At 38.9% G+C, this 12,722-nt stretch overlaps 1 protein-coding gene across 4 annotated transcripts in view; it reads right to left on the bottom strand.

Moving 5' to 3' along the window:
- Nucleotides 1–12,722, bottom strand: part of RXFP1 (relaxin family peptide receptor 1) — a gene marked incomplete at both ends in the record, with an annotated part of 100,959 nt that overhangs the window by 26,192 nt on the left and 62,045 nt on the right. For all 4 annotated transcript variants that reach the window (XM_079715726.1, XM_079715727.1, XM_079715725.1 and 1 more), the window contains 4 exons: nucleotides 4,228–4,302; nucleotides 4,888–4,959; nucleotides 5,049–5,120; nucleotides 10,201–10,272. In XM_079715726.1, coding sequence (XP_079571852.1) covers nucleotides 4,228–4,302; nucleotides 4,888–4,959; nucleotides 5,049–5,120; nucleotides 10,201–10,272 — 291 coding nt within the window. The remainder of the gene's footprint in view (nucleotides 1–4,227; nucleotides 4,303–4,887; nucleotides 4,960–5,048; nucleotides 5,121–10,200; nucleotides 10,273–12,722) is intronic.

Raw genomic sequence — 12,722 nt, forward strand, 5'->3', positions numbered from 1 at the left:
AAAACAAATTCAGGGTCCTTTAGTTCCTCCTCAAGGGCAATAGATAATACCCTGAGCCATATCCTTGAGTTGTTTTGCAGACACTAAAACCCTCACCAGGTGGAGGAAGTTAATAGCATGCTGATCACCAGCATGTAGACCCCAGGCTTGTTGGAACCAGAAGGTTGATGACTGAGATTCCCATAACATCACCCTGTTACCTCACCACCAACCAGTCAGAGAATTGTGCACGAGCTGATCACACACCCTGCAGTTCCCTTCCTCACACTGCCTTTAAAAACCCTTCCCTGAAAACCATCAGGGAATTTGGGTCTTTTGAGCATGAGCTGTCCCTTCTCCTTGCTTGGCACCTGCAATATATGCTGTACTTTCCTTCACCACAATCTGGTGCCAGTAGATTGGCTTTGCTGTGTGTCTGGTGAGCAGACTCAAGTTTTTTTTGGTAACATCTTCTGTCCTGTTGTCCTTCTCTTCTTTTTCTGTGACCACTTTAATGCATTTTGAGACACTTTTATATTATCCTGTAACTTTTGGATTCTCTGTTCTATCTTTATTTTATGCTCCGTTCTCATTTTGATTCAAATGAAAGCTTTCTATTGGCCTATCTTCAAGGTCATTGATTCTTTTGTTAGCTGTGTTCAGCCTGTTGAAGTAATTCTCTGATTCTCTTTAAAGCTTCCATCTGTTTGCAGACATTTTCCATGTGTGCATGTTTTGCCCACCTTTCCCACTATATCATTTAACTGATTAATCATAAGTATTTTACTTTCCTTGTTTGGTAGTTGTAACATCTGAGTTATCTCTGGGCCTAGTTCTGTTGATTGTTTTATAATTTGACAAGGATTGTTTCTCTTGCTCTTTCTGGGATGGGGCTTTCTCAGCATTGTTGTCCCACATGCCCCAGAAGCCCTAACCCACTTTGCAACAGTGCAGGATCCTGGGCTGGAGAGGTTTATTTGCCCCTATTGCTGGAGTAGAGAGCTTTGGCTGATACCGCTCCTTTGGAAGCAGTGGATCTATGCACAGTCCCTGGCTGCAGGAAGATCTTCTGTCCCTCTCCCCATGGTGTAAAGTTTATGCTTCCTAAGAGGGAAGAGTCTAGGGGAGAAGGTGGGGTTTGTGCCTGCATGCCACCAAAGACTCTGTCTGGTTTCCTTAATTACTCCCAGCTTTCTCCATGAGCTGGTGGAGGCCAGAGAAAAAGAGGCTGTTAGGAATAGCTGAATCCCTTGAGTGTGTGATTCCCAGTATTCCAAAGGGTTACACTAGCCCACACTTAACCTTTACAGGTTTATTAAAATTTTAGCAGTTTTATTTGTACCTGCTCTATGAGGGTCAACTCTTCACCTTGTGCTCTGCCAAAGGTGAAATACTGTATATGTCCCGTCTCTCTTGGTCACTCCTTAGAATTCAGTTTACCTGCTTGCCTTATGACTGACAGGCTGGAGAAAATTAAGACTGTGTAGATTGTAAAGTTCTTTCTCATTGGTAGAGTGGGAGCAATATTGTCTTGAGGCTGTCTACAGCTTCAGCACAGCATTGTTGGAATTGAATTGTCATATATAATAGGCATCCTTCAGTGACTTTTTCTTTATACTTCATATTATGATCTTGAAATTGTGCCATGTCGATTGAAGCAGGGCAGGTGCATTCATCTTTATTGCACCTGTGTGTGTATCCCACCTTATTTGTCCATCCTTTCCATGGCTTCCAGGACCTTGCTCCATAATGCATCCTTACTGTTTTTCATGTTTACAAATTCTTAGCTTCTTAGCTTCTTCTGCCTATATATAAACTTGCTTTGTCTCATCCCCAGATAAAAGTTTACTTTACCCTCTTGCTCTTTAGCTCATCTTTGGCTATTGCCCCATCTGTTCATATGCTTATTTATTAGTTATATTCCTTCCTTTTTGAATTTCACATCTTTTAGTGTGGTGTTTATAGTATTTTTTATTGCTTTGAAAGAACGATATTAAAGGTTTTAATCTGTCGTCTGTTGTATATCTTGCAAATATATTCTTCTGGGCTGTCATATCTCTTTTTGTTTTATTTGTATTTTTCTACTTAACCATAGTTAAACAAATGTTTGCCGACACATCCAACAGATTTTCTAGTTTATACTTTGCTAAATGAAAGTTCATGTGCAAAGTAAAGATATTGTAATTAATTTAAAAAAGTGAATTCTTATAAAGCAAAAATTATTACTAGAATTAAAATTGGGACAACATTCACTCTCAGGGATGCATGTGGAGTGAGTTGTTTTGGATAGCTAAAATTTAAAGATTATAATTTTAGTAACAAAAATTTAAAAAGTCCACGTCTTTAGTTATAAATCCTAATCATTTTTTATTTTGATCTGAAATATACATTTGGCTGCCTTTTTAAAAGCAAAGGAAAGATTTCTTATTGTATGGGCATAAAATCTCCCACATTTGCTTCTGGTCTCAATGCATGAATTTTTAATTTACTCACATAAATATTAATCAATTTTACTTCATTACTAAGTTTGGATCACTGTGCATGTAATAATCATTAATGAATTCTTTTGAGCCCAAATTTAATCACCACAAAGGATATTGCACTTAGTTTGCCCTTTCCTTGATGACTTAGTTCGTCATTACTGAGGATACTATACTGTCATATTAAGATGCCCTCTGGACTTACTAATGATTTGGGGGATGTTTCTCTTCCCCTAGATGGTTCCAAACTAGTGTGTTTTGAGTTACTCTGTCTGCTTTTTATCGCATGTCTTGCTCCTGCTTTATTATCAGGTTGCTAATTGTTACTTACTAAAATCAACGTTTCTAACTGCCCCTCCTACTTTCAAGTTGGCTCTTCTAGTCTGTTGTGAGCTTAGAACTCCAACGACCAAATTTTTGGGAATTCCCTACAAGTAAAAGACAGAGGGAATTTTCATATATAGAGTATATGCAGGTTATTGACTGAACATTTAAATAAATATTTTGGATTTATTTCTTCATTTTTGCCTGTATTTTAAATAGACACATTTACTGGGTAATTGAGTTCTGCATAGGTAGAGTGATGCTAATTACCACAAACAAAACTACTGTGTGAAAAACTCTGTGGAACATATTCTGTTGTGATGAGACTTCAAAAATAAAGTCTAAGTATCATATTCTTGTTACACAGAATTTAGCAATGAAACTAAAGTGGCTTAGTCTCTCTGTATCAAATGAACAGGTGAACAGACTGACAGGGGGAAGGGGTGATGTTATATAGATATCATAACATCCCTTCTGTCTTCCTTCTTCCTGCCTCCAAAGTATATTTTGTTTTTAGGAGATGTTTTATTTTGGTAAGAGTTTAGAGGAGTTAGTTTAGATAATAAGGATGTTTAATAAGAAAATCATGCTAAAAATATTAACAACTGCCATTTGAAAAAACCTGACATCCAAAATGAACTAGGCAAAACCAGAAAAGTTAGTTGTCTTCTGTAAGAAGAGATAGAGAGAACCCTCCTACACTGTTGGTGGGAATGTAAATTGGTGAAGCCACTATGGAGAACAGTAGGGAGGTTCCTTAAAAATCTAAAAATAGAACTACCATATGATCTAGGAATCCCACTCCTGGGCATATATCTGGAGAAAACTCTAATTTGAAAATATACATGCACCCCAATGTTCATAGCAGCACTATTTACAATAGCAAAGAGATGGAAGCAACCTAAATATTCATCAACAGAGGAATGGATAAAGAAGATGTGGTACATATATACAATGGAATATTACTCAGTCATAAAAAGAATGAAATAATGCCATTTGCAGCAACATGGATGAACCTGGAGATTATCACACTAAGTGAAGTAAGTCAGAAAGCAACAAACACCATATGATATCACTTATATGTGGAATCTACAAAAACGATACAAATGAACTTATTTACAAAACAGAAAGAGACTCACAGACATAGAAAACAAACTATGGTTACCAAAGGGGAAAGGGGGGGAGGGATAAATTAAGAGTTTGGGATTGACATATACACACCACTATATATAAAATAGATAACTAATAAGAACCTACTGTATAGCACAGAGAACTCTACTCAATACTCTGTAATGACCTATATGGGAAAAGAATCTAAAAAGAGTGGATGTATGTATATGTATAAGTGAATCAGTTTGTTGTACACCTGAAGCTAACACAACAGTGTAAGTCAACTACTATATTTCAATAAACATTTTAAAGAAGAGGAGATATAGCAACTTACAGCCAGTGCAGCCTGGGCATGTGCTGACAAAGAGGTTTGTCAGGCAAGCGGGTAAGGACGTTGTTCATCAGTGCTCTGAAAAAGAGAAACAAAAAGGAGTCTCATTTTTCTGTTTCTTTTCTCAACTGAAGTCAGACGTGGTTTTATCATTATTCTTATGAAGCCGTGAACATCTACTAAGTTCGTTGTCTTCTCACTCAAATTTTTTTCTGTAAGTCTTGATATATTTAAGTGCTTCTTAGTAATAAAATTAGACAAACGGTAGCCATCATATGGAGGAAGCAGTAACATCAGCAACTGAAGAAAAGTCCTGTGCCCTTCAGTAGTGGATACTGAAAAGGAGGTGATTTTAAACAAACGTATTTTTCTTTACCAAGATTAATATAGGATAGTACTGGTGTGCTTAAGAATATTTCAATAAAACATGGCAGTGGGACTGTGTTCAGTTTTGATGGGCTGACATTCTAGAAAATGGAAGATCTTATAAAACTGTTACAACTACAAAATAGCCTCATAGGATATGACTAGGAGATGGTTTTTAGTTGAAAATTCCCTTTTAGCGTTTTAATTCCAAATGTCATGCTGTTAAACCCAAAGCAGTCATTTTTATTCATGCCTTTTCCTTCAGTTGAAATATTTGCATAAATTTTTAGTACTTACAGGAGAATAAGAGAATTAAGTCCATAAAATGTTAGTGGGGAAATTCGACTGAGATGATTCTCTTCAATTATCCTGCCAGCCAGAAGAAAAAAATGGGTTCATTTACATATTTTTCGAACATAAAGACTAGTACTATAAAATGCCACATAAATTAAACATACAGCCACTCTAGTCTGTGGAGATCTTCAAAAACACCCGGCTTCAAGAAGGTTATTCTGTTATGACTGAGATACCTGAAAAAAGAGAAATAACTACAGTAAATTTGATACCTTCTTGATATCTTATAACAAGCAAAGGAAGAACAATAATCGTCCATCTTAAATTTTCTTATATGTTGTTCTCATCAGGCCATCTCCCTGCCTTCAGAGCCCTGAAAGTTCTTTATCACTTACCTTTTAACGTCTAGTTTTTCATTTCCCAATAATCAACCAACCATCAGCCAATCCCTCACTCACTCTGTCTATTCATTTATTCATCAAATTGTTTTGAGCCCCTAAGCTACGGCATTGTGTTAGGTGTGGAATCACTTTCTCTGAGGGGCTTTGCATCTAGTAGAAGACAGCATGTGAGCAGGTAGTTATTGCAGCAGCAGAGGGAAAAGAACAAGAAATACAGTTCCTCTGACTTTTCAGCGGAGGAGGTGCCGGCCTCTGCTGGGACTGGGGAAGCAGAGCTTGGAGGGGAGAGGGGACAGGGAGTGTTAAAGAAAGAGGTCTCTATTCCTGCCCTGCAAATAGGTTCATCTGTGCCATTTTTCTAGATGCCACATATATGCATTTATACGATATTTGTTTTTCTCTTTCTGACTTACTTCACTCTGTATGACAGTCTCTAGGTCCATCCACGTCTCTGCAAATGGCACAATTTCATTCCTTTTTATGGCTGAGTAATATTCCATTGTATATATGTACCACATCTTATCTTATTTGCAAAGCATAAATAGAGACATGGACGTAGAGAATAAACGTATGGACACCAAGGGGGAAAGGAGGGCGTGGGATGAACTGGGAGATTGGGATTGACATATATACATTATACTGTGTATAAAATAGATAACTAATGAGAACCTACTGTAGGACACAGGGACCTCTACTCAGTGCTCTGTGGTGACCTAAATGGGAAGGAAATCCAAAAGAGAGGGGCTGTATGTATACGTATAGCTGATTCACTTTGCTGTACAGCAGAAACTAAGACAACATTGTAAAGCAACTATATTCCAATGAACATTAATTACAAAAAAAGAAAAGAAAAAGAAAGGAGGCTCAGTTGAGAAGAGCCTTGGATGAGGTGTATCATTCACAAAGCAAAGCGTGGGTGGGAGTGATTCCAGGCAGAGGAAATGGCTTATGCAAAGGTGAGAGGTGTGATGGTGACAAGGTGGGGGGTCACGGTGAAGAGGCTGTGAGGGGATGCGGGAGATGCCCCTGGAGGCAGGCATGGACCTGCTCGGGAGAAAAGACACTGAATTCCTTGCTGGAGAGTCAGACCCATTGTACTTTGACCCGACTTTACTTCTCACTCTTCTGCAGAGTGAACCAACTCTTCCTTCTGTTATACTGATCTCTTACGTGTTTATTTCTTTGTTTTCTTCCAAAAGCAAGCACAAGCCTTTTAACAACTTTCAAAATCACCTCCCTTCTTTTATAGAGGCCTTATTTATTTTTTAAAAAAATTATTTATTTTATTTATTTATTTTTGGCTGCTTTGGGTCTTCGTTGCTGCGTGCAGGTTTTCTCTAGTTGTGGTGAGCGCAGGCTACTCTTCGTTGCGGTGCACGGGCTTCTTATTGCGGTGGCTCCTCTTGTTGCGGAGCATGGGCTCTAGGTGTGCGGGTTTCAGTAGTTGTGGCTGGCAGGCTCAGTAGTTGTGGCACATGGGCTCAGTAGTTGTGGCACGTGTGCTTAGTTGCTTTGCGGCATGTGGGATCTTCCTGGACCAGTGTTCGAACTCGTGTCCCCTGAATTGGCAGGCAGATTCTTAACTACTGCACCACCAGGGAAGCCCCGGCCTTAGAGTCTTTATGTGGCCTTTTTTCTTTTTGTTCTGAAGAAAACTTTTGGACACAAACACAACCACACACAGCCCAACAGAAGCTGGTAAAGAAAGGGAAATAGTTGGAAAACTCTAATTCCACTTAACTTTGTCCTTTTGGTTTGGTAAAGTGGAGGTGAGACTCTCAAAATACCTAAGGTTAACAATGGTAGCAAAAGTATTGGACTCAAATGTGTGCAAAATTCCTTTCCTTCCGTTTTGTCTTAAAATGGCAGAGAAATTGTCTTGCGTGTTTATTTTTGTCTCAGTTTCTCTAATGCAGCAACTCACGGCTCTGAATCTGCTGTCAGACAGTTTGGTTCCTGGCTTTGCTACTTGTTAATAGTGTGACCTGAAACAAACAGCAACTTCAGAAATCCTCAGTTTCCCCAACTCTAAAACGGAAATAACACCAGTACCTAATTCACTGGGCTGTTGAACATTTGAGCCAGGCATGTCAGGAACACTTGGTGCATATTAGTAGAATGAGGTCTCTGTTCAACCTCCCACTTCAACTTCTTTCCTGTTCTTTTTCCTCATTGACTATGATCCTCATGCAAGTATTTGTTCAAATTCCTCTTCCCCTGATACACGGACCACACTGATTTCTCTTTTTGCTACTCTGACAGATCTTAGAGCTGACATCCTGTAAAATCTGTCCTTCTAGGAATCTCCCCTTCCCCATCAGATTTGACTTTTCTTGGGGGTAGCAAAGGATAAGGCCCCATATTAGAGCCACTTCCTTCCCTTGCAAGCCTGGAGCCCCAGTTGGGCACAGGAAGATGTTAAGAATCTCTTCAACACTTGCCCTGAACACCTCAGGGTTTCCCTTAAGAGCCACTAGAAATCCTCTAGAAAGGTACTTGATCCACTCCCCATGCCCTGTGCTGTCTGATTTGCCCCATCCGCTTCATTTTTCAGAGTCATCCTTCACTTCTCTGGACCCAAAATAATCACTCCTTTTAGGGAATCATCTTAGCAGTTGTGGTCTGAACAACATAGGTTTAAGTCTTAGTTAAGTAAACTCCCTTGCCATTCTCTAGTTGCTGTGTGTACGTTGGCATTGTTTCCCCACTGTAGACTGTAAGCTTCCAGAGAGCGAGCGGGTGCCTCTCCCCGATGGAAGCACAGGGTTCTACCTGAAATACTGGGTCATAAGGAGCTGGAAGGCAGTAGGTCTGACTTGTCTTTCTATGCCCCACACGGTGTCTCGCTGAAGACCTTGCACACTGTGAGGGGTAATGAGTGTCTATGGATGAATGAAGAGCAGTATCTGATGTTTACCCATGAAAGACAAGAACCGTGTGACATTTTAACAGCCAGACAATATTCTCGTGCCAGGAAAAAACCAAGGAGCAGATGGAAGACGCTTAAGTTTACTCTCCAGGCTGTATTGTCTTTCAAGAGCCTCCTGCACATCCATTGAACCTTAAACCAGGCAGATGTTGCTCAGCAAGTTTTGAATAGATTTGTGAGAGGCTGTAGAGAAAGGCAGGCAGAAGCATGATGAGGAGGAGTCCAGTACTGACTTTGAGTAATTTGCTAAGACACGAAAGAGCAGTGAAGGGATAGACGCAGCTACAGGGGTTACTGTTAAGACTTTGGGTCCCCGGTGACCTTCTCTGCTAGTAAACGATTAGGTGGCCTTCTTGACTCAACCCCAAACTCTGATACAACCAGTGAGGAATCCGACCAGAAACAGTTTTTTGGGTTAAGGAGTAAAAACTGGGGTAGGATAGAAGGCAAGGGGCCAGAAATAGAAATACAGGGAGTTGTTTATTAATGTGATTTTTGGGGTTATATTTCCATTCAATAACTTCTAGGTGGTAAGTTTCAGCTGCCTGGTAAAATGCAGCTGAAATGGAATGGAACTTTGAGAAAGACTATTTTAAAAAGCTTAGCTCTTAACCACAATGAGATACTACTTCACACCCATAAGGATGGCTGTTATCAAAAACAACCCAACACAAAACAACAACAAAAATCCCAGAAAATAGCAAGGGTTGTTGAGGATGTGGAAGAATTGGAACGCTGTGCGTTGCTGATGAGAATGTAAAGTGGTGCAGATGCTGTGGAAAACAGTATGGTGGGTCCTCAGAAAATCAAATGTAGAACTGCCATATGACCCAGCAATTCCACTTCTGGGCGTACACCCAAAAGAATGGAAAGCAAAGACTCAAATATTTGTACACCAACGTTCATAGCAGCATTATTCACAATAGCCGAAAGGTGGAAACGACCTAAATGTCCATCCATCAAGGAATGAATATAGAAAATGTGGCGTATTTTATATATATATATATATATATATATATATATATATATATATATATATGTACACACACACACACACACACAATGGACTATTATTCAGTCTTAAGAAGGAAGGAAATTCTAATATATGTTACAACATGCCTGAAACTTGAAGGTATTATGCTAAGTTTAAGACATGATGAAAAAGGCCTCACACTAAAGGGAAAATATTACCTGATTCCACTTCTGTGAGGTCCCCTAGAGTAGTCAGATTCATAGAGACAGACAGTACCATGGTGGGTGCCAGGGGCTGGGAGGGGCCTTGGGGAGTTAGTGTTTAGTGGGTGTGGAGTCTTAGTTGGGAAGGTGAATAGTTCTGGAGATGGACAGTTGTACGACAGTGTGAATGTTCTGAACGCCACTGAACGAAACCCTTAAAAAGGATTAAAATGGCAAATTTGTTATATATGTTTTACCATAATTTTTTAAAAAAAGCTTTGTTCTTTTAAACTTATAATGCTTTATGTATTTGTAAAAGAATTAGTGGGAAAAGAGTAACTGGAGAAGTCTTTGGGTTTTTTCCTTCATAAATTTTAATCATCACCAGGCTTTCTCATGTTGATAAAGTTCATTCAATCCTCATTCCCGTCACCACGGCTAATGTATATTGAGTTTCTACTATGTGCCCGGCACAGTGTGCCCAACTCTTCCCACGGATTTTCTCATTCGTTCCTTACAACAATCCTGAGGTAGGTACTGTTGTAGTTTGCATTTTACGGTAGAGGGAGCTGATGCTTAGAAAGGAAACTAAGTTCTCAAGTTCATACACCCAGTGAGTAGTGAGGTCAGGACTGGGACTGCAGCCCGTGTGACTCAGGGTCCCATGCCCTTGGCCCCAATGCTGTGCTGCACCGTCCACTGTCTGCTCGTCCCGTGGGCACTGTCGTGGGCGGGAGGGCCGTGTTGGGTGGGATGGGTCGGGCTGGCAGGCCACCATGGACGGGCAGACTAATTGGTGTTGGTACTTACAGTTTAGTAAGACTGTAGAGTCCTCGGAAAGCATAGACAGATACGGATCTAATCTTATTGTTTTGCAGGCACCTGTGAAAATGATTATTAAAAGGAAAACGTAAGGAAATGGAGTTTCAGTTTTGCAAGATGAAGAGAGTTCTGCGGATGGATGATGGTGATAGCCCTGCAAAGATGCGGGTGTATGTAAGGCCTCTGAACGTACACTAATGGTCAAGCCAGTACATTTTATGTTGTCCGTATTTTACCACAATATCTTGTGATAACCTATAATGGAAGAGAATGTCAAAAAAGAATACATATATTTATACATATATGTATAACTGAATCACTGTGCTGTACACCTGAAATGAACACAACATTGTAAATCAACTATACTTCAATAAAAATTTTTAAAAAATGAAAGAGGAAATGTCAAAAAATTCTTAAAAATTAAAAAAGATAAACATAACAAAATAATTTAGCAGAGCTGGGTATCATGTCATTTTGTTTCTTGATTAAGTTCACATATGATTAGGCTAGTTTTTATTTGGAACTTTCAGTTATAAAGGTAGACACATGAGAGCTAAAATTTAATGTTTGAATTTTTAGTGAGTGAAACTTCAGTTTTAGTGTATGGTAATGCACTCACTAATCAAACAAGGCTAGAAGCCTTTTAAAATTTTTAACACTTTTTGCTATAATTCTACAAACTTGACAGTATTCAACACAGTGTTGGCAAAACTACAAGGTTGTGACATTGTTAAGACCCCAAACCATATTCCATGTAAACCACAAACTGGCCAAGCAAGCCAACTTGAATTGTATTAATTTGACACCTAAGTTTCGCTCCAAAAATGGTTTGAGGAAACTTACCAAGAATATATATGACAAAAGAGAAAAACAGAAATAGAAAGAATCAGGTCGACTGAGAAGATCGACAATATTCCAGAATGTAGAGGGTGAAACAAGTTTTAGGGGAAGCATACATTGGTATCTTATTTTTAGCCTGAAAGAGTCCCCAAACTTCCAAAACCAGAAGTATAATTTTTGCTAAAAGAAAATTTCCAGGAACAAGAAGTAAAAACAGTAACACTTGGTTTTCATATTAAAAAACAAACAACAAAAAAGGATCAGGTCTAGAAGAAGATAAATTAGCTTGGAAGGCCAAGGAAGTATGCTGGCTGCGGAGTTCACTGAGGTCATGATGGAGGTTGGACCTGGAGTTAACAGGAGGTCAAAGGAAACAGAACCTGGAGCACAAGCTGTTGCATCCCACACACCCATTTAAGCTCTGCACATCTACGTACACTGGCCCCAGATTGTGAACGAGGGCAAAAGTAAGGGCTTCAAGTCTTATTTCTTCTGCTGATGCAGGTCACCATTGTTCTTCAGGGTTTGCTGAGTTTATGTATAATTTTCACAGATTTTAGGAGTGATAAGGAATAAACCAGTATGAGCTAGCTCTCAGTTAATTAGAAATTTTGACTAAAGGAGAGTCCCTATTTCTCCAGCATGCAAGAAACCTAACTTTGATTGTAAAATGTTAAGTTTGTTATACACCTAACACTCTCACAGAACACGCTGTGGTCCAATCGTTTACTAGGCAATGCATCTTTCTCACTAATATACAGAAAAACTTTGACAAGTATTTATTCATTTATTTCTAACTACTGTAATTTTCCAGTAAGCAATAGATTATATTGCCTGGAGGTGGAGCCAAAGTACATCTCTAATCACCAATTAGAACTTTTTTGGTAATTAGGCTATTTTGATCTATTACTTGGAACAAATTGGTTGTTCAAGAATTAATTCAATGTTCACTGTGTAAAATTGCTAAACTATTGAATCCTGATGTTTAGAGTTGAAGCCCCGACTCCTTTTAAACCATGTGGACATAAGGTGGTGCTACAGACCAGAAAAATTCTTCCTACTCCAGAAATCAGAAAATAAAGTAAGGAAGTATCCTCTTGAAGTTTGTGTATCAGGTTTAATTTTGAAAAGCTCTTCTCGATTGATAAATGTCTAGAATACAGTTCTGAAAAGTCATTTTTATTAGAATTTAATTTTCTGATGTGAAATATTTTTCTGCAGGTAATCTGAGCTTTGAGAACATTTCATCAAACAAAGTGGATAAATTTTTCTTCTGATTCTGCTCTATCACTATTATCTTAAAGAAAAAGTACAGATAGATGATATCTGTATACCAGGGGTCTCTAGTGTAAAAACAAATCCCAAACCAATGTAGGTGTGAAAATGAAACTGGGAATTCTGAGGCGTTTTCTAGATAGTGTGATTCAGGCACAGAATATTTAAACCCAACAGTTTAAGCCTATGACAATACGATTTAGCCACAAAGTTGACCTAAATAACAGTTAACCATCCCCTGGGCCATTATGGATTCTGTGAGTACATAGGTAATCTTAGAGTGAAGAGAAGCTAGCATTTCAGATAAAACTAAACCAATGAGGCAGATGTGAAAATGGAATTAAGTCCCTAAAAAACGTGCTTGGAGGTTTCAAACCACAAGGACTTTCTATCTT

The sequence above is a fragment of the Hyperoodon ampullatus genome (assembly GCF_949752795.1).
Source record: "Hyperoodon ampullatus genome assembly, chromosome: 1".
NCBI lineage: Eukaryota > Metazoa > Chordata > Mammalia > Artiodactyla > Ziphiidae > Hyperoodon > Hyperoodon ampullatus.